Source organism: Haemaphysalis longicornis, unplaced genomic scaffold (genome assembly GCF_048455015.1).
Source record: "Haemaphysalis longicornis isolate Haplotype H1 unplaced genomic scaffold, Haemaphysalis longicornis Haplotype H1 scaffold_10, whole genome shotgun sequence".
In the NCBI taxonomy this organism is placed as follows: domain Eukaryota; kingdom Metazoa; phylum Arthropoda; class Arachnida; order Ixodida; family Ixodidae; genus Haemaphysalis; species Haemaphysalis longicornis.
This window is the reverse complement of record NW_027526204.1, coordinates 3,215,711-3,243,258: the sequence shown is the minus strand read 5'-3', so window position 1 is coordinate 3,243,258 and position 27,548 is coordinate 3,215,711. Positions and strand designations below refer to the sequence as shown.

The window sequence follows — 27,548 nt, the reverse complement described above, 5'->3', positions numbered from 1 at the left end:
GGGGTGGGGGGTCTGGTAACAACCGGTACTAGCGGGGGGCGTTGCCATCCCACTGCTGGCACCAGTTGTTACCGACGGGAGGGCGCCCCCGAACCGGGCTCCGTCGCCTCCGTCATGCGTGTGGTAGCGTGGTGATGAGCAGCGAGCAAAAGTTGCTGCCGTGGTGACGACGAGAAAAAGCTGAAGGCAAACGTAACTGCTTTACTGCATAGCGAGAGATGAGCCGAGGCAATTACGGGGGCAGCACCCTAGCTTATAGGCGAGATTACAGCAGAACTCGCCAGGGCGCCAGCATGGATTCGCTGCTGCAAAACGAATGAATTGTGCACTTGGAGGCACGAGGCACTCCGTATCCCGATGCGATGCGCTAACGGTCAAGCAGTTCTAGTGCTTCTGCACACAGCCCGAACATAGTACAGACACACACAACGCTCTTTCCGAGAGAGGGGGGAGACCAGATCTCGGCTGCAGCGTTGGCTTGATTCGTTGGCTGTCGCTGCAATGCTTTGAGTCGCCGACAGCGCGGCGCCCACGCGCCAGGCACACGTAGCGGTAGGCTCTGCCACAAAGCACGGGAGCACTATGTGAAGCTTGCAGTATGCGCTAAGAGAACAGCGGCGTGCAGAATCGTAACAGCACAAAGAAATGCCGCTGCCGTTGTCGTTCTGCGTTGCTGGCTGGCGCGGTGTATGCATAGTATTGCGCGTGTATGTATATATGAACATCACATACATTATGTCATGTTTTGCATACTTTTAAACGTTCGTTTAGAGGATTCGGATGAAAAGAAGAGCTTTAAAGTATGTGCGGTTACTTTTCAGTGCAGCACATTCAAAGCAATAACACAACTCTCAGTCACTTTCAGTACAAACATATCCCTCTAGGGAAGCCCTACACTGAATAGCATTGCATGTCAAAAAAAAAAAAAAAAAACAGTGTTATTATTGGCAACGCTGAAATTTCAAGGAAATGTTTCCTGGCCTGGATTTAAATGGGGGCCGTGCTAGATTCGGGAAATACGACATTCTTGGATAAAACCAGCGTGAATTCAGGCAAAGACGAATGAAGTGCAACACAAGGACAGCCGCTCGTCTCGCAACTAAATTTTAATATCAGAAAGGGGGAGTATAAATACTCAACACGAACTTGCCAGGCCTAATGTATGGAAACATAAATAATGGAACTCCCAGCGACAGGTTGCCGACCACGGGAGCTTCCTGACTGCTGACCACTTGGCTCCCGTGATCAGTGGGCACTTCAGTGATTCGGCGTTGGTGTCGGGCATCATACTGGGCCGAACGTAGTGCGCTGCAGTCGTACTGGGACCAACGTTTAGAGGTGAGCTCTTGAAAGACATGTCTGGTGCACCATATTCGCTAATTCTGGATGAGAGCACGGACGACAACAGAATTAGCTGTTGAGCTTTTTTTTTTCTAGCAGCAAAAATGATTTTGTTACAGCGGCCTGGTGCCTAATTTAACAGAGGAGGGTCTATTTTCACAATTGAAGGCGCTGCTACCTGAACACAAACTTCAGGTGAAATTCTGTATAGGCCTCGGGACAGACTGCATGGGAAAGCGTCATGCACGGACGCACAGCACAAAAGCATTTACACTAAAATGAAGGCAGAAAATTCTTGGTTTGTGCTTTTAAAGTGTGTGTGTCATTCGCTGCAGCTAGCCTGTAATGAAGCGATCGATGTGCTACCCACGCACATTGAATACCTTGTATGCGAAACTTTCAATTGGTTCACGCATTCCCGAAGATGGGAGCAAAAATACAAGGAAACACACGCTGCCATCACCTCGGGTGATGTGCCGAATAAACTGGTAGGTGTCTGTGCGACAAGACGGCTCAGCATTGCACCTCCTTTGCGGTCAATCTTTAATCTGTGGGATGCACTGCAGTGCCACTTCGAAGCGACGAAAAGTAGGGAACGCTGCTATGCGCCCTTCTTCTGGTCAGCAAGTGTCTGCCATTTATGGATGATATGAGATGCAGTGGCCGTGTTGGCAAGTACTTTGTCAAATATTTCTTGCGATTGGCTGAGGGGTAAATTCTTAAAGATTTGTGGAGGGGTAATGCTTTTTAATCTCTCACGGTGAAGAAACCGGAGGTAGCGTCGTACTCGCGCCATTTCGAAGTGGCCGCCTGGCAGCGAGTCCGTGTAGGGGTGGTCGCGGAGGTCGGGAGATCCGAGCAGGAGAGGCTGGAGATGTACAGGTAGAACTCCAGATTGTGAGGTGGCAAGACCATGTGCCACCTCGTTACCACCCCTGCGATCCCCGACGTGTCCCGGCGTCCAGCTGACCCTGGCGTCAACGTCGTGCCTCTGCTTGTGCTGGAGTATCTGGCGGATGTCTGTTTTTGGGTCTTCAATGCTACGTAGTGCCTCAAATGAGTCTGTATATATGACAGAAGGCCCGGTGTTGTCCCTCAGAGCTGTCCAGATAGCCAAAAGTTCTGCTCGTGCAGGTGTTGCGTGGTCCAGTGTGCAGACGTAACGTGTGGCTTCTCTGGTCGAGGGTTTGTACCAGGCCAAGGCCAGACGAAATCCATTAAGAGCAGCGTCAGTAAATCCTGCATTGGCGTTGTGCTGATTGTGCCCATGGGAGAGGTTCTCTCTGGGTGAAGTGGCGTCATTTGCGGGGGGCGTGCAAGTCTTGGAGGGGTGCAGGGTAGGGAAACTCGAGTAACCCGGGCTTCTGTACAGACTCGTCGGGTGTCCCAAAGCCAGGTGCCTTGGCCCTGTATTGTGAGGTATAGCCGGTTGTCCAATGACGACTCGATTGGCGGTAGGGGTGCAAGGTCCCAAAGCTTTCGTAGATCAGTGAACTTGGGAAGCCCCGTGATAGTCCGAAGGTGGCTGTTTTTGACAGGGTTACGACTGTACCCCCGTAGGTGATCTTACCAATTGCAATAGATCTCAAAAGGATGGTGCAGGCTGTCTGTCGTGTTCCGCCAAACTTGTTGGAAACGCGTTTGATTGCGTGTAGGACCGCAGGCTTTTTGAGTTCTATGATCCAATGGTGGCCCGTGTTGCAGCTGTGTATAGGAATGCCGAGAATTCTGACATGTCCATGCTTAGTCTTGATTTCATGTTTCCCCAGTGTTAACGTGATTGCCTCCCCTGCCAGGAGGGCACTACGCCTTCCAGTGACACAGAGGAGTTCCGTTTTCTCCGGCACTAAGGTAAGTCCTGGTTTTGGAAGAGTTTCCTCAAGTGCAATTAGCGCAGCCTGGAGCTCGGTGGCCATATCCTCAATATTCCCAGTGTAGTCCCATCCCTCTGTCCAAATGGTGATGTCGTCCGCATAAATGCTGTAGCGGGCACCAGTATTGGTTTCAAGCTCTTGGGCCACAGTAAGCATGGCTACATTGAAGAGCAGGGGACCCAAAATCGAGCCCTGAGGGACACCACGATCAAGATAATGTCACAGGCTGGACACTGCTGGTGCTCCGAAGTCGAATAGACCCTATGCGAAATTGCTTGGTGATCTAGCAACACTGATGTAAACGAGACCGTCGGCCATATTGGTACGGGCGCCGATCGGGAAGTCTCGTATTGTTTACTGTGGAAGTGTAGGTGACGGTAACGCGGTATGGCTCAAACTGGACGGTGTTTTCCGGCTCTCGACCGCGGATTGTGGACGAAGGACTTGCCTGCGCTGCCGACTATGTCTGAAGACTCATACCACTCGGGGTGCCGCGCCGAAGACCCATCCGAGCGGCAGCGGAGCTGGGCATGCTGCCTAGCCACCGAGGCGCATTGCTCGCCTTCATCGGTGCGGACAAACACGTGCGACTCGCAGTAAGTAAATACTTCTTTGTTTTTACTTGACGCGAGTTAACCGGTATGAGCATTTGTAGAGCACTTTGTTCACCGTTGTTTACCACGCAAATGCGAAGCGGCGACCCTGTCGCAGTAACCCTGAAAGAGGAGAGCGACAATCGCCAGACCGTACCGCTAGTGGGTGGATTAGGTATTTTCAAATGCTGTACATGGAATTTACGGGATGATTTTTGGCGAAGATGTTTACGGAAAGGTTGCGGCCGTTTTCCGTGACGGTCGTCCGCCCGCGCGTTTGCCGCAAAGCAATTGTGCTTTGCGGCGAAGTCAACTACAAAAGCGCACATACGCCTTGAATTTTCTTTTTTTGTGTGTTTTCGTTATTTATTGCGCATGTTCTGCGCAAAAATTTGTTTGTGTGTCTTTCTTCTCCTTTTTTGGTGGTGGGGTGGTTGTGTTTGTTTCTAATGCGCATGTTTTTGGTGTGCACAAATAGATAATACAGTAAAACCTCGTTAGCTCGAACTCACTGAACTAGAATATTTTTTTTTAATTCGATGGGTCATCGGTATAGCTGGAATGTTTACCTGTTTATCTCGAAATATTCTGGAAGTGAGTTCCAGATAATCATATTATTGCTTGCTTAAGTTATGACGAACACGATTATGCGGGTACTGGTATCATTACCCACGCTGAGGTTTTTAAATGTTAAACTTCCTTCTCTTGAAAAATGCATTAACAAAGCATGCATAGATACTTGCAGGCTCGAACTTGACAAACAATTTTGACATCATTGCTGTTTGAGGTGTAGATTATTGCCCGAATCTGGTCATTTTGAGTCTGTTCCTTGCGGCCACTTCTTTCTGCTCTGTCCCTTTACCATAAACTGTAGCGGACTAGTCCTGTTCTTCCCTGAGTGTTATTTACTGATACTCTCTCTGTTCTTGCAGGTTGGCCTCATCCATGTGCTCAGCAGCTGCTTTCGCTCCCAGAAGAAAAGTGGCCGCCCCTATGTTGTGTGCCTCACCTTTGAGACGGACAGTGGGGCGATTGGGGAGGCATCGTGCGAGTGCCCGGCGGGTTGCAGTGGAGCATGGAGTCACATCCTGGCTGCTGTGCACCTACTCGCCCTCTTGCAAGCCGAAGGTTTTAAGAGGCGCCACCGGAGCTTGTGTGCACTGAGCTGCCACAACAGTGGGGACGTCCGAGACAGCAGGGCATCAAGCCAGCGAGTGTCCAAAACATTGACTGGAGAAGCCCGCGATAAAATGGCCCCTCCCTTCCCTTGCCAATGCATCTGTTCGATGCACGTCGAGTACAGGAGCAATGCGAGCAGCAACAAAGTGCTGTGCAGGCGCTTGGGAGAAAACTTGGTAGCCTTGGGAATGAGTTTTTTGCCCCAGTTGTGCTGGCCTCCCGCTCCTCCTCCCCCACCCCGAGTGACAGAAACAAGGACTGGCATGGCACCTGAAGGGTCACCTATGAGCTACCAGCAAGCATTCATGCCATATTTCGCCGTGGTCATCTCGCGAGCACGCAGAGGCTGGGCAACGTCGTGTTTACTAGACCGCGACATGCAGGGGTGCGCGAATGCTTCTTTTTGTTCCCTTTATATCCACAGTTTGCTATACTGCACGCGCTATAAATAAGCGAAGTAGTTTAATTTACTGGGATTTTCGCTGTGGATGCAAAAAACGTAAAAGCACTCAAGCTGATGCGCGGCAGCCTGATGCAACTGTGGCTGTTTTCTTTTTGAATAAAACTTGAAAATTGTCTCAGCTACCTACATCAATCGCCACTATCATTACGTCGGATGCATGCATACAGCATGTGACAAACTAGAGGAGTGAGTGTGTATTTTAGTCGCAAAATGTTCGACAGTAAATACATCGTTGCTGGAATGACAATGGGCACCAAGTTGACTTGACGTAACAACAAACCTTTCAGCCCGGCAAATCGGGAACCAAGTGCAAAAGCTCGAATTTTCCACCGTTAGATCATCATAAAACAGTGTTCGCCACTTCTGCAACGACACGCGGCTAAATGCAACGTAAAGAAACCAACAACACACTCCCATACCGCGCGCGCCCGCCACAGAGGAAATTTTCAACCGCGCCGTGACGGCGTAATGCGGCAAGAAAAGTTTGTTTACAGCCCTAGGTAAGATAAAGGATCGTGTAGGGGCTAAGCGGTAACATTTAACAATGAAATGAAGCGGGCGCAGAGCCACAGGGACCAGTAAAGAAACAGCCTAATTTTGGCAACGTGTGGTACTGTTTTCCCGGTCGAGCGCCGCTGTCAGTCGCGTGAATAGGCGGCGCACGCTCAGGCTTCATTTAGAATACAAAGGCTGGACAACAGAACTCCAACGCAGCTGTATTTTTCATACGGACAGCGACTACGGAACCACGCGCTTAGCGAACCAACGACAAATATTCGCTCCAAGCGCACCGCGCCCAGCGTGTCACAAAGGTTGCTCGCGCCGGCACAGTTCGCGTTACAAAGTTCGTTCAAAAGCGTGGAACTTCACGTACATTTTCTCCATTTGAACCGGTATTTCCGCATTGCGTGCTCTGCGGCACGAAGCAATGCTCCGGCATTGTAGTCCATCACCAAGAGCGGTCAATGCCCGCCTTCTATGTTTTGCTAATTGGTTTCGGTTTCAAACGACCGTACCAAAATGGCGGACCTAGTTACCGGAGTCGACGTGAGATGGCGGGCCGCATTTTGCATAGGGTCTATTGGTCGGGCCTCCAGGAATCTGGCAATCCAATCGAGAGCACGCTGACTGGGGTAAATCCCGGCCAGATTAGACAGAATGTGTTCCTGCTTGACATTGTTGAACACTTTCTTTATGTCGACTGCCAGGATGTAGTCTGGTAGTCCCCTTCTTGAGTTTCGGTTCAGGACCCTCCGAAGCAGCCAGAGGTTATTATGAGTTCCCATGTTGGGTCTGAACCCGGCCTGAGACGGGTGTAAGCCTAAAGTGAATTGAATTGTGCACACGGACATGATGTGGCATTAGCTGCACCTGATGACTGAGCACTGCACAAGGGCCGCCATCACTCCCTTGAGGCTGCTGTGGACAACATGCTGGCCAATCATACCGTCCTGCTGGGGAGGGAAAAAAGGATGCACAGCCAGCCCTGACATTGTGCCTAGAGTGAACTTCAATCGGTGTTGAAGTCTGTGCGAGACCAACTGGTTGTCTCAGTAACCGACATGGACATCAGATAAATGCTCGCCAGGCAAACGCTGTGGCATTCAATTCGCTGACGATCGTCCGTGCACTTCATTCCACTGACTGCTTCTTCGACAGTTGTGTATTCTTCAATTTAAGGTCTTTAGGAAGTACAAGTTTGCTCCATTAAACCTTATTCCTTCAAGCACCCTGCATTGTTCCTGGCTACAAGACAACATTAAATAATGCAGCCACTACTACATCAAGCAGTCCTGCTGTCGTGTGCACCTAGTTTGAGCAATGGGCTTGATTTTTTTTTTTTTACTACAAGCACCCATGATTGTTGCACACTTTTAAAGAGGAAGGTCTGAAGTATAACAGCCCATTAGACACGCACACAGTACACAACCTGCGAATGCAATCAGGTTCAGCCCTCAGCTGCAGCAGAACCACACAGAAGCAAGCTTGCCCTTCAAGCTGGTTTTATTCAGTGAAAGTCCATGTACGCGAGTCAATATACCTACAAACATAAATGCCAGGCAGCCCTTCACATTGCAATATACTGCACATGAAAGGCATTCCATAATGCCAAAGTGCACAGTGGGACTTGAAACCCCAGCAGCTGATCCAGCCAGGGTGTAATTAATTAACAAAAACAACCACACCGCATGTGATGACAACAGCAAACGTAAACCTTACAATGCACAAGCTCAGCTAGGCCTGATGATGTCGAATGCGAACGTCAGGGACCCCTGGCACGGGTTGAAGTGCACACTCCACAAGAGCTCGGCAGGATCCCAGTATCCGACCCGGAACAGACGCACCCCCTGCCGAGAATACCGGTCCCAGGTGATTTCCCGTCCGGGGATGACCAGTTGCGTGGGGCCTGTTGAGATCACGTTCTGCTCATCCAAGCGGAAGTCTGCCCACAGGGCCACTCCATTGCAAAGTCCATTGCTGGCGCATAACGGACGAAAAGAGAATGGGGAGAGACGAAAATCGTTAAAAGGGCGACGAAGACCAAAAACAGTTCGGGTTCATTTGTCCCGATAACAATGATGGCAGTATTATCGCAAACTTGAAACAAGTAATCGCGAGTGGTGGCAACCCCCAGCCTCTATGATGTCATAGGATCTTTCCTGTGCAGTTGACAGCCACTGACCTCGGCCGTTGCCAAGAAACATGGCCAGGTGATGGTAGCGGGCCCACTAGTTTTGTTTGATCACATCACTCAAATGCTAATGCGCAGTTGACACACTCATCGCCACCTTTTAATTGCTGCCCCACACTATGTCACTCCTGCCCATATAGTGTAGACCGCTTATAATGTACCGTATACAGTCGAATCCCGCTACAACGAAATTGACGGGACGTGAAAAAAATTTCGTTGAAGCGAAAATTTGTTGAGGCGAAATCTGCCCCAACACATAACACGGTATATTTCCGCATCATTGGCAGCATAATACAGTAGAATCTCGATGACACGAACCTCGCGGGACCGCGAAAAATATTCGTATCATCCGAAATTCGTATGAACCAACACAGACCAAAAAATTGAGCGCTGAAAAAAGTTTTCGTTTATTTCTTTTCTTACTTTCGCGTGAACAAATCCGTGATTTTTTCTGCTTTTTTTAAACCCCCACGTCACAAAGCAGTCCTTTCTGGAGCGCATAACGCAACGCTTCGCCTAGATTCGCGCTTGTCTCCTCACTCCCGGTGTCCAAGCTCGCTACACGCCGCAACAGTCAAGCATGAACCGCGTGGTGCGTTTTTGCACGCGATTCGCAGGCCTCGGCTTTGCGCGCGCTGTATTTTCACGGCTGCATTGACGATTTCGCGCCCGCGGTATCGCCTACCTCGGTCAGAAAAAGACGCTGACGACTTGCGAAACGCTCGAGACAACCCGCGGTGGCTCCGCCCGAGATGTTTAGGCTTAGCACTCCGGCAGATATTTTATAGGCGCTTTCACTACCGGCGCGGATGGTGTTTTATAGTACCGTTTTCGCCAACGTTATCAGCTCCTTTACTGCACAAGAAACTTCGTGTCTGCCTTGAGCGGCATTTTAAAGAGCGGCTAGAAGCAGTCGCTCAAGCGGCCGTGCCACTTCGCGGCCGAAGCCGCCGCCATGTTGCCGCCGCCGGCAGCGGCGCGCGCAGCGTGCGAGAGGTTTCGCGGCGTGCATGGGGCGTGCGGGGCGCGTTTTCGCGAGCAGAAAACAACAGCCCGACCGTTTCCGGAGAAAAAAGAGTGACAAATGGAGAGAGAGAGAGCCGTCACTTGCTTGTTCGGCAGTCGGGCGCCTCGCTGGCTCGTTCGTATCATCCGCCGGGCCGCGCAGGTCCGTTGACTTTTTCAGAAATTCGTATCATCCCGAAATTCGTATCACCCAGAATCGTATCATCGAGATTCTACTGTACAATGTTTAGAAAAAAGAGTGACGCGCAGTAACGTCGTGTTTAGTCAGATAACAAACATACCAATGGATATCTGTTTTTTTAGCAGCACGCAATGAGTGCGATTCTGAGGAGGACGGGAGAGGTGAAGAAATGCAGGCGCAAAGCGTATTGCTGTACAACAAGGCGTTTCCACCGAGCTGATTACTTGCAGATAGCTGCTACGCGGTTGGAAGCCCCCCTCTCGCTTGTGGCAGGAACATTTTTTTGTATATGCATGGAGCGCTCGAATAAGATGCCTAAACCACACTTAAGGTCAGGATAATACGTACTTTTTCATAGCGCAGCTGTATCACGTTACGATTTCATACATTTAGCGGTGCCCTTTGTCGCGGGCACTGCGCGTCGCGGCGGCCCTATGAACCTCCGCCCCCGCCCCCCTCTCTTCATATTTTCGCTCTCTCTCTCTCTCTCTCTCTCTCGATGCCCTCACATCAAGACGCCATGCGGCAAAGCCAACTTTATGCGCATGTTTTTAATGTGTGAGGCGTCAAAAAAAAGCGAGAAGTTTATGGCTGTGTGCCTACTTTTTGTTCGCGTGCGTGCTTATAGCGACTTCAGAGGCTCCGAATGCGTTGAAGCGCGAAGCTTCCTGAAACACGCACTTGAACCCGGCAGTGGCTTAAGGAAACAAGCAGAGGCGTAACGTGTAGGAGACTGATTGAATGCATTTGTAACCGGAAGGTGGAAGGAGATCGCGAAACAACCTTCGAGAACTCGGGGCGGTTAAAGATGATTCAGAACGTAATAATAAATGTTCAACAGAATTAAAACACGAAACTGTAAATGAAATCAATTTAAAACTTAGAAAAAAACTTCGCTATGCAGTAGATGTGCTTTTCAAGTCATGTAATCGCTTCATCTTTTGCTTTTCTTAAGGGGGGACACTGGTCTTAAAACAACTTCTTTTATTTTCAAGCAAACTCTGTGAAACTTGTCAGTCTTGCTGCTTTTTTCCCACTGATTTCAAATATGCCAGTATTTTTTCAGTTGGTCAATTAGTTACCAAGATAATTAGAGATAATTAGCCATTTTGCCCCAACAATTAACAAAACAGTGTTGCTCACAAAACTGTAATCTTTATATTTTCCATTACTATGAACCCTGCTGAATGCAATCTTGGAAACAGTTTTTTGATGCACCGCTTGGAACTAATTTTACGGCTCATTAAACTTCGGTAGCACCAGTGGCAAGGAACCATTTTCAGTGCCCATTTCAAACACCGAAGTTTAATGAGCTGTAAAATTAGTTCCAAGCGATGCATCAAAAAACTGTTTCCAAGATTGCATTCAGCAGGGTTCATAGTAATGGAAAATATAAAGATTACAGTTTTGTGACCAACACTGTTTTGTTAATTGTGGGGGCAAAAATGGCTAATTATCTCTAATTATCTTGGGAACTAATTGACCAACTGAAAAAATACTGGCATATTTGAAATCAGTGGGAAAAAAGCAGCAAGACTGACAAGTTTCACAGAGTTCACTTGAAAATTAAAAGAAATTGTTTTAAGACCAGTGTCCCCCCTTAACATGGATTCGTTCATTGGCGCTCCTTCACGCAGATATCTTTGCGCCGCTAACAAGAACGTTTTGACGGATCAAATTGTGGTGGAAGTAGGAGTCTCAGCTCTCTTTTGTTGCATCGATTTTACAAAAATAAGTCTCGGTCGTCGTAAGGATGGGCGTGCCATTCTTCCATCCACCCCCGAGAAAACCAATAATTTCGGGAAACTATTCCTCCATAAGGAATAGTTTCCATCATGCTTTGTGTGTATTTGACCTTGAAGAAAAAAAATGCTCGCGCCTGCTATGGGATGTCACAAGAGCTGAAAACCCTGAGCCACCATTGCTGTGTAGAAGGCTGCGCGGCCCAATGTTCTTTTCCCTCCACTTCTTTTATGTTCCAATGCAGGTTGGGAATGCCACAGAAAATGCAGGCTATCCCGAATGAGAGCTTGTCATACGAGGTCTTGAGGATAAATTTTCTTCCGAGCGCAACTTTGAGAAGCGAAAGCTGCTTGGGAACAGTTCAGTCAAATATTCCAGATCTTTTACAATTAGGCGCCTTTGCGCTAGGGGAAGAGAGGCATTGGCAATTGGGGAAAGCGTGCAGCCGTCATATCTGCTTGGCCAAGAGCAAGACTATGCGACTCTCTATGCCCAAAATGTAATTGGTAGCATACTTTGCCGAGTGCCTCCGCAGCCAGGACCCCCTGCATTTCCACAAAAATGCACATTTGTCGAAAAAAAAACAGCTTTAATTGTTACAATAGCGTAATTTGTCGGGCAGCATTTTAGAAAACGAGATAAAAAATAAAAATAAAATTTTCACAAAAATTTCTCACAAAATCAAAAATATGCATCTTATACATTTCCTTCCACAACCGAAGAATAAACTAAAAAGCCTGCAAAAGAACGTCAGAAATGCTAATAAAAAATAGCGTAAACGGTCCAACTCTGCAGTATGCCTTGAACCTTCGTAAAAAAGTATTATCAGCCAACCGAAGGCGCTTCATCACTATAATTCTAAAATTTGCATCATCCGAGAAAAAAAAACAAATGAAACTTGAAAATAATAAAATAAACCAACGACTTTCGCTACTCATACTCATATTTGGCTGCAAAGAACTCACACGCAACACAAGTGGCACAAAAACGCTACCATTCATTAGTAGACAATTTCTGCAAATTTTTTTTGCTGCCAATAATCAACACAAGCATTAAATCAGTCGGTGTTTAGCACAGAGCATTTGCTTTTATACGTGTTCACGGGTTTCGAAAAAAGAAAAAAAAAAGGGCACACGACGGGTTTCGAACCCACGGACAACGAGTGGAAGGCGGTGACACTATCCAGTGCACTATTTACCCTCTAGTAATCAACGGCAGCGCCCCTTGCAGATTTCCGGTTTTTTGGCCTCACTGCCTCCAATTGAAAACGCCCTTGCTTTTGCCACTATTCCAATATTCTAGTTCACTGCAGCTCCGGCTTGGCGAACCTGGCTTGCGCCTCGTGTAAAGACGGCCCACCGCATCGTATCACCATCACACAATGGCGTCCACCTACGAGTTTTAGTTTTGTTTTGTTTTGAGTGGCAGTGTGGGCGCACCGCGCATGTTTTCAATGAAACTAAGCGTCCTGAATGTATAGAAAGCCACAGATAGCTGGCACTATGCTTATTTTATTGTAAAATAATTGTTCAAACCCAGCCCAAATCATCAAAAATTTCGTTGAAGCAAAAGCAAGCCAGACAAATGGTTCGTTGTGGCGAGGACTTTGTTGGATTGACTTCTGTGGCTAGCTGACGGGGAATTGGAAATATTTCGTTGAAGCGGACTTCATTGTAGTGGGATTATGTAATGCGGAATATAGGTCGACCCCCTTACTTTGTAGCCGAAAAATGCAAAAAAAGAAAATTAGGTACCAACCATTGTTTTATTGAGACTATAACAATAAAAACTGGCACCGACCAAGAATGTTTAAAATCCAAAGAAAGACGTTTCGGCTCCCATACGGGTGCCTTGTTCACAATGAAAAGTGGGGGCGAAAGTGATCCGGTTACGTTTGCTTCAAGATGTGACGTAGGCAACGTGTGTACACGTGGGGGAAGTTGCCGTCATTGCGATTAAGTGTGTGCTCCGTGGTCTGGATTGGCAGGGATGCAAGATAAAGCCGAGAGGTGCAGTTCTTCTCTTTTCCGATTGTTTTTGCATTGGCCCAATCTATTTCATGGTTAGTTGCTTCTGCGTGCTCAGCGAGAGCGATAGAAGGCACGTTCTTCTTTCTTACGTCGTACATGTGCTGCTTGAGCCTTTGCTGAAAATTTCCTGTCTCGCCGACATAGAGCTTCGGTGGCAACCTGCGCAGGGAATGCTGTAGACAACGCCTGGCAACTTTGCCTCTGTGAGCTTGTCCTTCACGTTCACCAGGGAGTGCTGTAACTTTTGAGTTGGCACATGCGCTACCTGTACACTGTAGGAGCACAGAACTGCATGCGCCAAGTGCTCGCTAATTCCAGGAACATACGGTATCGGAGCACGACGATTGGCACGCATGCTGCCGGAGAGCGCAGGACGTTCTAGCTGACGTTCCACGGAGCGCACAAATGACTCAGGGTAGCCACTGCAGAGAGGTCCCGATGCCCGTGCTGTATGTCGGCGGCGACATCTTCCGGTTTCTTGCAAACCCTCTTCGCACGGCTTACAAGCGAGGTGATTACAGACCGTTTGTGGGAGGCAGGGTTCACAGACTTAGAATGCAGGTCGCGACCCGTATGGGTGCTCTTCCTGTACACGCTGAACGTCAAGGACTTTTCTTCGCGCTTTACCAGGACGTCCAGAAACGGAATCTTGCCGTGCTGCTCCTCCTCTACGGTAAACCTGATTGCGTCATCCATGCTGTTCAGGTGCGCTGTGAATGCAGTCAGTGCCTCCTCTTTGATCACGCTGAAGCAATCGTCTACGTAACGTAGAAAGGTTTTGGGCGCAGGACGGAACAAATTCAGTGCACGCTGCTCAAGCACCTCCATCGCAAGATTTGCTGCTGTGACTGACACGGCTGCGCCCATCGCTGTCCCATGTACCTGCTTGTAGAACGTGCGCTCGAAAGTGAAGTACGTGTTCTCGAGGCAGAAACTCGGGAGCCGCCGCTAATCCGGGACTTCAATAGGCGTGCGCTCTGGCAGAGTTGTGTCTCTTTCGAGGGCTGCGAAAGGGGCCCCACCCAAAAATACGGAGATATCTAGTGAAAAATACGGGATGGGCGATCTTTCGGGTTAGGTGCGAAAAACTACAAAAAAGTGGCCGCGCCGCCAACCAAAACACTACTGAGTTTTGAGCCATTTGGCGCAATATTTAATGCTGCAATCGCCATGTGAGGCTTGTCACTGCGTGACTGGTGATCTTTGTAAGCCTTAGTGAAGGTGAAAGAGAGAATTTTTACTTACTTGATGCGGAATTCTCCTGCTCTATAAGATGCATTTCTGACCGTCAAAAATATTTAAAAGGAAAGCTAACAGGGGGTAATATTTAGGGGCTTGGTGGCTGCTTAGACAGTTCTTACTTATGTCCGCCAATAAATAATTACTAAACTCAACTTTTATTTTTTGCTTACTACCTGTACTATAAACCGCATTCCTTATAGTAAAGCTTGCAAGTTCGTGTTATGCTCCCACATTGCAATGTTCTATAAAGATTGCGCATATGCAAGGTGCAAAGTGAAAGTTGATTTTCGCAGTTAGCTATTTGATGGCAGGCATCTGTATAAATTCTCCTAACTGCAGCCAAGCACAAAAATATAGCACAGAAAATATTACCTCCTTCAGCGATCTTTTTAAGTGACATCTGATGTCCAGAAGGGCATTTTGGAGAGCAGGAGAATGTCGCATGAAGTAAGTAAAAATACTCTCTTTCATCTTCTCTACGCGTTAAGAGGGTTGCCAGTCACGGATAGCAAGCGTGAGCGCTTAGCGTGAAAGCGTGCCACGCCTAAAACAAGCGTGCAAAAAATATTGTTCACTCACGCTTCGCAAGCGTTACGGATCCAGCGAATAATGCTTAGCAAGCATGATTTTCTAGTGTGACAGCACATCACGCTTGGAACAAGCGTGCGAAAAATTTTAGAATGTACCTCTCAAGTCATCCTATATTTATAATCCCTAAACGCACAGCACTTAAAAACAAAGGCAGGGCATTTATTTAGTTTTTTTTTCTCTCACATCAGCCGCTGCTGCAGGGTCTTATACATTGCAAGCGCGGTCTTACAAACGGCAAGTGCGGCATCAACTTCCACTGTGTTCGTGTTTTCAAGGACCATGGCTGTCTATGAACAGATGCCGTGGGAATGTGATAAGAATGCCAGTGGGAGTTCTTTTTTTACCTCACCTTGTGTTCACGATGGAAATCTTTGGCTTTGGAAAGGGAAAGGGCAGTGGCTTATCTGCACAACGTTCTGAAGGGTGAACAGCATGCAGCGATTACTTCTCTTGAAAACGTGGAATGCACGCCGCAGGCCCAGTTATGCGTGGTGTGTGTGGTGCGGTAAGAGGCGGCAACATGGCGTCCGCACTGGCCGTGATGTGGTGCAGGCAGCTCCAGCGACCGTTCCTAACCGCTTGCTCAAATGCCGCACGAGGCACAAGCGAAGACTCACGTGCAAGAAAAGAGGGCGAAAAGTGGAATATAAACTGCCATCCACGCTGCTTGTGAAAGCGCCCCTCAACATTAAAACTCCACAGTGGTAAGCCTAAACACCTCTTGGCGTGGCCAGCCGGCTGCTCGGAGCACTTCGAATCTCTCGTCATTAGGTGCGCATCTCCCCACTGGTGCAAGTCATAAGGCCCCTCCCACTGCCACGCGAAGAAGCCACTGTGAGCGCGGAGTAGCTGACACGAGTGCGAAAACAATGCACGCGCCACGCTGACGAGCACGAATTGTGTGCAAAAACGGGCCATGCACGTACGGGGAGGGGAGTCGCTATCTTCCGAGGTGCGTCAAGCAAGGCCACTTCAATGCCGCCTATGCTGCCTGGAATGTGAGCTGCAAACTCGCTGTCCTGCCCTCGCATTTTTCTCGTCCCCTTCGATACGAAGGTGAGCGCCTCTGGTGGCCGCTGGGAGCGGAGCGGCTGGCTTCTCGCGAGCAGGCGACACCTTGCCGACTGCACTTTGTCACCGCTTTTACATGCGGACAATAGCACTCACGTGGTTTCTTGTTAAATAAAGTAAATTCCACTTTCTTGAGAAACTCAGCTTTTTTACGGGAAAGAAAGCTTCACACGAATAGCGGTAGTTTTGTCTGCTGACAGCACCAGCTTTGCCTGTTATTGCAGAGCCAGTGTTCCGTTTCACTTGAGCAGTAATGTGGTGTTGTGTACCAAGCTGCTCATCGAGCTGCCGACGGAAGCAACCGGGGCTGTCATGTCACAACGCGCCAGCGTGAGAAGCAGCTGCACGCAATACTATTACGAGACGCCTTCCCCAGCACCGCAATCAAGGACCGCTCTGTTGCACGTAGCCCGCACTTTCTTACAACTTACTTCAAGAAAGACTTCACAAGGTGAGAAGAACTTCTTGCTGGGCTAGGTGGTGAATAGATGCCGTGATTTGAAGCGCGAAGAACAGAGCAGACGAGACAGGCGCTAACTTCCAACTATTTTACTCGGCACGCATGTGCTTATATTGCCTAGGAAAAGATGTGGCGAGACAGAAGGAGCATACACATACACAGATGATAACAAAACCAGATATGTTTACAGCAGATATGTTTACAGCACGTTTTTCAGAAAAACCATTTCACTACTGTACAGAGCAATCGAGGTATCACTTATCCAGTCATCCGCTCTCTCCCTGATATAAGACGCTTCAGCTAATTCCCTCGCAGCCCTGTTCTTGCTTTTGTATAGACTTCGTCCGTGTCTATTTTTCGCTAGTAAAATGCAGTCAGATAACCAACTAGCCCAACTTTATGCCTTAACTGTGAAACATCTACGATAGCATCAAGACGTAGAGGCGCAGCCAGAGGTGGGCACGGTCAAAGAGATGACCAATTTTTCACGTCTGCTTATACATGCGGGGGCATTGTGCGTTCGCATGAACGCACGCACAAAATCTCCCCGAAAAAGAAAACACTGCTGTGGCTGGATGACTACATCACGCGGGTCACCTCGGGGGGATTTTTTGTCACTGGTCGGTTTGTTTCAGCACAAAATCTTGCCGCAGAGCTGCAGGCAGGTTACAGCACGGCGTTGGCTGCCCTGTAACCCACGCCAGCGGGAGCTCGTGCTCTCCGCAGGCCGCAGGCAGACAGCACCGAGGCCGGCTGCTCCCAGCTACGCCACTGGCTACGCCGACGGTGTCACATGATTAAGTGGTACGAAGGCATTCGCATGGCACCTGGTCACAACACGCGGCAGGGAACTCTCTATGGCAAAAAGAGTGAGGTCCCAGGCATAGTTTTTCAGGGGGCGTTGGTCAGTTGTGGTTATCACGTACGCGCCTACTAAAGGGTGCCTATCTTTTTCTTGTGTGTCGAAGTTAGAGGAGAGCAAAGGGTGTGCGCTGTGTCAGATGGCCGATTTCATCCTTTCTTCGTTCTTTTGCTACCCTAAAACAATGACCCAGCTGCGTCGGTCGATCAGCAGACCCGCCGGAAAACTGCACTATAAACGGTATTGTGCTTTAACCAACCGCGTTTTAAGCAGTATGCTCATGTATTGAGTTCTATGGGAGGCCTACCGGTGGTCACAAAAACCCGCGTTTTATCCGGTCCCACGCTATACGTCACTGCAGCACAAAGCATTAATCTTTTTTTCTAGCGGTTCTTGTTTTTCGGTTAATAAAGCTCTCACATGACTGAAATGGACATGAGTGAGTGGTTGTGTTTTGTCTTCTTGGCCCCTCTGGCTCTTCCGGCCCTGGTGTCCTACATTAGGAAAACCCACCGAAAAAAACCTTCTGGCAGGAAATAAAAAACCCAGGGCATAGAGTTTCTCAATATTACCTAGAGCGGAAAGTGTCGCTGTGATTGCACGCCGACATGGGAATTGTGGGTAGTGTGCGAATCAGATTGGCAGCAAGTGGCTAGTACAAAGTGCTATGGATTAGGCTTCTCGGCTCGGAAGTGCTTGTTAGTTCTGTTTTCGGTATGCTTTACCATTTTCGGGATGCCACTTTCTGGCATTCAATGGCTATCACAGATATGCCTAAATAACAGCGTGATTAGCACTTAACGCATATGCTCGCATTAGCGGCGAGTTTCTTAAGATGAAGGGGTGACCACATGCAGTGACGGCGACAAGCGACGCCGAAAACGTAACTCAAAAGGTACAACAGCAGAGTGCACTGGGTGACAGCGACAAGCGAAAAAAAATTAATACACTGCCGCCAATGTACTCTGTCGTCGCTCGTCGCTACAGTTCACTGTATCACCACTGCCGCTCGCTTGTGGGCTGCTTCTGGCCAGCAAAAAGCGAGCGAGGGTCCCAGCGGCCTGTTATATACCGCATCATACCGCTTGCCGCCGCCGCCCACACTACAGCCACAAAATAAGCTACGCTAGCCCACACTATCCGTTTTCTGCACACTTTCAGTTACGATTTTCGCATCCCTCGTCGCTGCCGCTGCGTTTACTTACTCCATGAAGCATGCACTGCCTTGGCAGGTGCAATGGGGCAACATACATAGCAACTCGACAAGCCAGTATTTATTTGCCATTTGAAGCATTCATGCAATTTCATAATGCGTTGCGCGCGTACTTGGACTTACTTGCGGTAACAGGCTTCACTTATACGTTAATTTATACCTGCTTAGACCAAACAAATAAATAAAACGGGATTATATAATTCTCGCATCTCGCATCTGCCTGCAAGGCGCGTAGCATACGATAATGAGACTAATGAGAGGGAGCAAGAACACAGCTTAAGACAATATAAATAATTTTTTTCAGCTAAATATTACAAAAAATCAAAGAAAACCTCACCAAGTTTGAAGAATGTAATAACAAAAATATATCCGAGACGGCCCGCTGTATCTGGCAGCGTGAGCCAAAGGCCGGACTTCTACTTTTTTCTTTTCTTTGTAACCCCCCCAAATTTGTTTTGCAACATAAGCCCTCCAACACAGTGCCTTACACAAAACAAAATTTGTTGACAGCGGCACTTTCGGCAGCAATTTTTTAAACAAAAACTCAATTTGCGTAGCCTAGAAGTCATTGCCGGTCATGCCATGCCGAACTGCCAGCCGAACTACACACTATGGCGGCACTCATGGAGGCGTAGAGCGCTTCGCGCCGAATCACGTTGACGCTAGCGCCAGATTCCACTCTAGGTAAGCTAGTGAGAAACTCTATGACCCAGGGCTCACAGCCCACGAGGGGAAGGGCCTGACCTTTGGAACTTGACACGCCCCGAGTGTGCCACAGTGTCTTCGCCGGGCTTCGCTGAGAGGTCCAGGGCGAGCATCTGGAAGGGCTGAGTGAGGGCGGTGCCAGGGTACTCCCACAGGGGCTGGGGCTCCACTGTGTCATCACTCAGGCCTCGGGAACTCTGGGAAGATGGGCGGGGCCCACGCCCCAGTGAACACTAATGCCGCAGGATGTCGCTCGAGTGTTAAAGGAAAAAAAAAGAATAACACAAGCGCAAACAGGCTGATTCCCAGAGGGGAGCCAGCAGAACAGGGTCGCGAGGCTGCAACGAGGGTTGAAACAAATACTCGCTGATGGTCAGCGCAGACGAAAAACAGGACACGAAGAGAAAGGACGACACAAGCGCTGTCTACCAACTGAACTTTTATTAGGAAGACACGTGTTTTATATATATCTTGTGAGGCCGTAGATAGAAGGTGACGGGACCGTTGCTTTCGCAGCTCCTTTATTCCGAGGCGTCAGGCGGGGACGAACAAAGATGGCGACCCAGTGTCCCTGCTGATGATGATTAGCCGAAGACAAGGTTGTGCCGGTGATGATGAGTATGTACAGCAGATGATGCAGTAGCTGCAAGCTACTGGTGATGATGATTAATACCAATGGGGACAAATATCTCCTAGCAGGCAGCAAGACACAAACTCAGCTCACAATATATATATATATATATATATATATATATATATATATATATATATATATATATATATATATATATATATATATATATATATATATATATACAGTCGAATCCACTTATAACGATACCGCTTATAACAATATATCGGATATAGCGATGGACAACGATTGCACCGTCCAATTTTGTACGCTTTCTATGGTAAAATAACCCGCTTATTACGATGCTCCCGAGCCGCGATATCGGATATAGCGATTGAATCCGCTTACCGCACGCGCCGGAAATGGGAGCTGCCGCCGGCGCTGGCGCCGGCACTCGGCGCAGACAGCACGCGACGCGCCTTGCATCCCGTCCACCCCTCAGAAAACGAGTCGACTGCGCCAAGCGAGAGGAGGAGCAGCTTTTCTTCCCCCCTCCCGGAGCCGCTGCTTTGGCCTCGTCCGCGCGTCCGGCCGAACCAACGTTCGGCTGGTTCGGCCAGTTCGGCTCGCACTGCTCGCAGCTCGGAAGTTTCCCTCACCTTTTCTGCGCGCCGAACTGAGTGCTTTTTTTTCTCCGCATCTGCCTCCGTTCAACGCTTCACCAGTTTCACTGTTTCAGCGGACAGCGGTGAGAGCGACGACGACGACGACGCGGCTGAGCAGCCTACCCAGGTACCGTCATCGCACGAGGCCCAACGAATGATACATTCCCTACGGGACTTCATTTTCGCGAAGGACCTCCCGCTCAGCTATGTGGAGCAATTAGATGCTCTCGAAAAAGATGTGCGTCAGCTTCGCGTGAAGCAGTCAAAGCTGACTGACTATGGCTTTTCTGCAAACGAGTAGTGGCACTACCTCACTTGCGTGCTAATAAAATGTTTTGATCTCTCTTGTGGCTTTTTTTTTTCTCGACCCGCTTATAACGATTATCGGTTATAACGATGGGATTTTCTTGGCACTTGGATATTGTTATAAGTGGACTAGACTCTATGTATATATATATATATATATATATATATATATATATATATATATATATATATATATATATATATATATATATATATAAAAACAGCAACAAAAAAAACTGGTTGATCCCTCAGTCACAGGAATCAGTAAAACACGAAAGTGTTTTCTGCAGCTGAAATCTGCAGCTGAGCATATTTGCAGCGAAATCTGCAGCTGAGCATAATTGGCGGGTTGGCTTATGGGTGTGCTTGGCAAGCGACGTCCTGCTGGCGGGCCCCGGGCCTGCATCAGTGGTGGGCCCATCATTCTGTTAGTCCGACCCCCGCACGTGCCTTGTGGATGAGGACCTGAGCCCCCCGTGGCAGTCCTCGGGGCAGTGGGTGGTGGTTGGTGGGGTGTGCTGCCAAAGGATGCGCCTTCCCTCCTTCTTGGCTGCCAGAATTTTGGCTCTTGGGTCGGGGTCGTCTGGTGCGGGCATAGTCTGGGTCACCAGGGCGGAGCGGTCGTCCATTAGCTCACTCGCCAACGCCTGTGCCAATGCCACCGGCCAATACCGGCCAGTGCCAATGCCACCGGCGTGACCTGGTATCCAGTCCACCCTCACCTCCACTCCATAGTGCCTGTACAGGACTGTGCTTGCCACTTTGATCCCGTGAGCAAGCGTGCCAGTCCTGGGGGTGTGGCCAAGGATTTTTATGGCCTCTCTACTGTCCGTGTAGATCACCACCCTCTCCCCTGTCTGCCTCAGTCCTCGATGGGTCTCCCCACAAACCTCGTCTACTGCACACAGGATGGCGGACAGTGAAATCTGGTCTGGGCTGGGTTGGTGCTCATACACGTGGATCTGTCTGCATGTGCCGATTGGGGAGATTGCAGCTAGCCTGGCTCTGTGCGTGATGGGGTCCCAGGTGGCTGTCGTGAACACAGAGTGCCAGGTTCTGTCAGTACGGGCAGCTGCTGCTCTACGCTCAGCTTCATGATCCTTCTGATGGCACTTTCTGGAGAGTGGTTTTGGAAGCTTGAGGAGCACATCGAGCCAAGGCTCCAGCAGGTGTGGCAGTCTGGGTGCATCAGGGGGCAGTTCTTTTGTCAGGGTGAGGAGTCCTCTGCTCGCTGTTGTGTTTTGCTGTCGTAGTTCATGGCCTTGATTGTGCGCCTCGATAAAGGCTTTGAGAGGAGGGAGGCCAGAGTACCTGTAGAGCTCTTCAGTCCTCGTGTGATGCGGCAGGCCAGTTATTGCGCGGAGACATTCGAGATGGAGGACCTCCAGTTGTGCGCAGTGTGTTTGGCTCAATGTGAAGCAAGCTGCTCCGTAGCATGCCTTAGGAGTGAGGGTTGCCAGACATAAAGTCCTGATGGTGCGTGTACTGGCACCGCCAAAGTGGTTGCCTACGCGGCGGATAAGGTGGAGGTGTCGGCGCCACGTTGGCTTAAGCTGACGGATCCATTCCTTTGGTCCACCAACCTCGCCTAGGGGAACCCCAAGGATCCTCACCCACCGCTCTGCTGGTCGGGTGATGGTCTTGCCGGCCAGTGTAAGGCTTATCTTCGCTCGCTTCAAGTCGTAGCCACCTACCAGGAGGAGATTAGTCTTTTACGGTGACGGCTGCATGCCAGTGGAAGGGAGGTAGTTATCGATGGTGTCCAAGGCTTGCTGCATGATTCCCTGTACATCTGCTGTGTTCAAGTTTGTGCCCTTGGGGTCCACCCACAGCGTGATGTCATCCGCGTAGAATGTCAAGCCCAGGTGCGGAATTTTCCATAGCTCTACAGCCAGTCCTCGCATCACGATGTGAAAGAGGACTCGAGACAAGATGGCACCCTGCGGCACTCCCCTGGCATTTGAGAACGTCCTTGGGTGGCCTGCACCAGATTTGACCTCAAACGTTCGGGCTACCAGGAAGGATCGCACAAAGTTCATGATTCGTGTGCCAGCCCTATCGAGAGCCGCCAGTATTGCTGTGTGCGCCACCGTGTCAAAGGCGTTCTGCAAGTTTACTGCCAGGAGGATGCCAGGAACCTTAAGGCGACCTTGACGCCCCCCTCCCACCAACTGGCACAGTAGCAGAAGGCTGTCTTGAGTGCACAGCCCTGGTCGGAAGCCAGTCTGGGCTGGATAGAAAAAAGCTGGGTTCTCCTCCTCGAGGTGGTATGTCAGCCGAGTCAGCACCATGTGCTCGAGGAGCTTGCATAGCGTTGACGTTAAAGCTGTAGGTCGGAGATTCTTAATGCTGTTGGGTCTTTTCCCTGGCTTTGGGATGGGGTAGATAATCGAATGTTTCCATTCTGCTGGGATGCTCCCAGTTCGCCAAATCTCGTTCAGCTCGTCTAGCAGCAGGAGCTTCTCTGGTTCGTCAAGGTTGAGGAGCATTTGCCAAGTGATACCATCCCCGCCTGGAGCACTGCGCACGTTGGCAGCAAACACTTTCATGTTAAAAAAAAAGTGGGATTAAAAACACACGCAAAAATCACAAACAGCTCAAAACCTTATCTCACGCAACCACTTATGCGCACAACCTCATCATCTGTTGGCAAAATTGATGGTTGGATCACACATGTGTCTCTGCTTTCGATCATCTCTTCAGCTTCGCCAATTTCCCTGGTGCGCTGGCTCTCATTCTGCATCATCATGACTGTCCGATTTAACTGTGGAGCACAGCCGCACTCCCTGCAGTGGCGGCCAACTTCGGCCAACCGCATTTTATGCGGTATGCATATGCATTGAGTTCTATGGAAGGCAGACCGGTGGCCAGGAAAACCCGCTTTATATCCGGTCCGCACTATAAGCTATTACGTTATAAATGGTCTGCACTGTAGTTGAACTGTGAGACCAATTTCAAATCCAAATATTGGTCATTCAGACTTGAAACCAGATTACCTGTGCCGTTATTTAGCCTCTTATTTGCCTGTACAACTGCCCGTGATGGGCAGTCCAAAACTGCTCTTGCAGTGGAAATTCTGTGGGCACATAAAATGCAGAGCCACTCTGGAGCTGTTCCATCAGTCCTAAATGGCAAAGAAAAGAGTCCTCTTATTTGAGCAGAATTTCAAGCTCAACAGGGTTCGTGCAGGCTTCAAAAGGAAAAAAATTCAAGGGTTTTCAAGGACTTTCAAGGACCAGAAAAAAAATTTTTCACGGACACCCCCAAATGTTTTTTATCTGGGATTTTTAACCTTTTCAACACAATGCAAAAACTGTTTATGGCACAATGCCTCAGAAGTTAGCTGCAGAACATTTAGATACTATGTGTGAATGAGTTCATGAAAGTTCCTCCAGCTTTACTTTTTATTTCTTTGTTGGTGTCTAAAGGTTTTTCTTTTTTCTTGCTGTTTTTATCAGGCTTTGTGATTTCAAAATGCTGGTAATGTTGCCTGCATATCCTGCTTTATGAGAAAAGGTATAGAATCAGCAACTGTTGCTCCAAGCTTTGCCTTTGTTTTTCGCATGTGGTCAGTCTCCTGCTCGACAATTCGGCTTTTCAACTGCCTTGCTCCTTCAAGCTGCTCTTTTTCAGAGGTTTCAGATTTTGGAATATCTGTTTATTTCGACGTAAGTAATCATTTCCAGACACATCAAACAGGATAACGTAACGGATGCATTTCTCTATCTCCCATTGCATGGATGAAAAAAATGAAAGAAAAAATGGTCAACGACCATGGCATGCTACATACGTGTGCTGTTACTCCCCAGAACAGAAGACCTTTGGCACTATGTTATCTGGGAACATTTCATTGCAACTTGCAAACTTTACTCGATGTTACTACCTTCAACGTCCGCAAGATTTCTGGACAGGCCACCAATTCATGTGTCTTGCACAAATGGCTGTGCTGAGACTGCATGGATGGATCAGGCACTCGTGCACAGCACCAGGTACTTTCAGGAGTCTCCATTTTGTCATGGCTTTTTAGCAAAATGCCAAACAGCGCCTGCCTTGTGCATTCTTCTACGTCCTTCGCCTCTTTGTACTTTAACACTCCAACACATCAGACATTTGCACTTCACGCGATGTGCGTTCGTTGGGTCTGGAAAAGCTCTGTCTTTGCGTGGCTCTCTGCTCAGCCACGACTGCCGAGAGGTGCACTTCCCAGGCACTTCTGCCAAGTCCACGTCCGCCATTTGCCACGTAAAGGCAAACGCAAAGGAGCACAGAGTGGAATCTCGATGTTACGATTCTGGGTGATGCGAATTTCTGAGAAGGCCTGGCGAAATTGCATTGTTTGCAATAGAAAAAATTTTGGTTGTTACAAACAGACCTGCGCGGCCCGGCGGATGATACGAACGAGCCGGCGAGGCACCCGACTGCCGAGCAAGCAAGCGAAGGCGACGTACGGGCTCTCTCTCCCCTTTTTGCCACTCCTTCTCCAGGAACAGCTGGGCTGTTTTCCTGCTCGAGAAAACACGCCGTGCCCGCCACAGGCGCACAGACAGCGCCGCAGAACCGCCCGCATGCAGCGCACGGCCCAACCGGCGGCGGCAACATGGCGGCAGCTTCGGCCGCAAAGTGCTGCGGGGCGCTCGAGCGATTGCTTCTAACCGCTCTCTAAAATGCCGCTAAAGGCACAGAAAAAGTCACTTGTGCGGTAAAGGAGCAGATAATGTGGGCAAAAACTGCACAATAAAACATCATTCGTGCCGCTAGTGAAAGCACCCATGAAATATCTGCCGGGGAGGTAAGCATGAACATCTCTGGTGGAGCCAGACGGCTGTCTCGAGCGCTTCCAAACAGCCAAGCACGTCGCGCGTCATTTTTCTGACCAAAGCAGAAGCTGACGCGGACACGGAATCGTCAACGCGGTCGTGAAAAGATTGCACATGCAACGGCGACGCGCACGAATCGCGTGCAAAAATGCGCCATGTGGTTGCCGCCTTGATTGTTGCGGCGTGTAGTCAGCTTGCGCACCGCGAGTGAGGAGACGAGTGCAAAGTCTTACACGTTCCAGAAAGGACTGCTCGGCGACATGGAGGTGAAAAAATTAATTTCATTCATTTATTAATACTGTTAGCCCAGAAGTGGGCCGTTACAGGGTGGAAGGACAAAAAGTTTCACTCGAAAGCAGGTTATCAAGTTGAAACAATATTTCTCGGGGCTGTAGCGAGCAACAGCTCAAATTATACATAAAAATGGAACACTCACGGAAAGGAATACACGCGGTCAGAGCTGGACAACGACTCAACGCTTTCAGACAACGCTTTGCGACGCCTGGAAGGCGGCACCAGAAAGACATGCAGAAAGAAATGCATCCAGAAAGAAATGCAGAAAGACAGATTTCTTCAAGGGACACTGAAGTGAATTTGCCAAGCTCCCCCGGTTTTGCTTGCACTGCATAGACTGGCTCAAATTACCACACTTTTCATCGTTTATCCGGTTGATAAGTCGTTATAAAGCGGGAAAGAAGAAAAACTACCATGCGCGGTCTGTGGCAGCCGCACCAACTAAAGCTGTGACGTCACGAGGAGATGGCACCGTGATTGGACGATGTCCGAGGTTAGCATTCAAAGAAGTTTCGGTTTCGGTTCTGTAAAACAACATGTTTGACATCCAACGGCATCGTTGGATGGGCCTTCTCGATATCTCAGTAATCGCCGTACCGCCCTTCTGCCATATTGTCGGCTGTAAAATGCCTGAGGTAAGCCTCCCAGGACGGCTTGGAATCGTAAAAATCACTAGCCAAGGCCTACGCAGTGGATGATGCCCTCCGCGTCACCGCTGACGCTCAAATGCCATGCGCCAAGTGACAATCCCTCATATTCGTAGCTTGCCTCACTCATGCCTGTATCGTAAAAAGCGTGTTCGCACCAGGCCAAGGGTGTGCTGATTCAGGCCCGTGCCCACTGACCGCAAGCAGCAGCACGCTAACGAGAGCTCGCTACAGCGTCAGTGGCAGTCTGCGCGCGTTCTGCAAACTTGCTCGTGGAACAGTGAACATTACGGCCCAAAAATGGTGAACTCGGTTTAAAAAACATTGGCCGAAAAACGAAAAAAAAAGTTCGCCACCCCCCCCCCCCCCCCCCCCCCAAAAAAAAACAATGCACCCTCGGGAATTCGAACATGCGACTTGCAAAACAATAACCTAGCACCTTAGACCACTCGGCCACAGGCCAGCTCTGGTGGGGCTGGATATATAAAGTATATAATGTATAACCAGTTTACACTTTTATTTAGCCTTATCATTTGAAGTACTTTCGGTGACTATTTGTCACTAGCGTAAAGTCAGCGAAGCGTCGCATGTGCCCTTGTGCAGCGCTTGTGTGAAGCGGCCTTGACTCGACTTGGAGCTAGATACAGTGTACAAACTAACAAAGTAAAGAACGGCATATTCTTTCATTCACAAACGTGTGGTGGCTTAGTTTCAATTGAGCGAGCCAATTGTGACGACCCGTCGGCGGCCGGCGGTCTAAACGCTGTGCCGACTGACTCGATCGGAAGGTCGGTGAACCGTGCAGTAGCGCAGGCAATTGCCAGCTCGTCTCCTCGTGACGTCACACGAAAACGCCACAAAAAATGGGCGAGGGTGCAGAGAGGAGGACAGCATTTTCGAATTGCTTTTTCTACTAAATAAATTCGCGTAAACGCGCTCAGAGTGGTCGAAACATGGCCTATGGACTCCGGACTACAATTTG

At 49.1% G+C, this 27,548-nt stretch overlaps 1 protein-coding gene across 2 annotated transcripts in view; it reads right to left on the bottom strand.

The window, feature by feature from the left end:
* Positions 1-7,458: 7,458 nt before the first annotated feature.
* LOC144158126 (protein arginine N-methyltransferase 7-like) overlaps positions 7,459-27,548 on the bottom strand; it is an 86,145-nt gene continuing 66,055 nt past the window's right edge. Inside the window, exons 12-13 of one of the 2 annotated variants that reach the window (XM_077688780.1) lie at positions 19,306-19,463; positions 7,459-7,928 (exon numbers count right to left, since the gene is read on the bottom strand). In XM_077688780.1, the coding sequence (XP_077544906.1) occupies positions 7,682-7,928; positions 19,306-19,463 (405 nt within the window). In that variant the 3' untranslated portion in view covers positions 7,459-7,681. The remainder of the gene's footprint in view (positions 7,929-19,305; positions 19,464-27,548) is intronic. The other variant, XM_077688779.1, reaches the window with a different exon arrangement.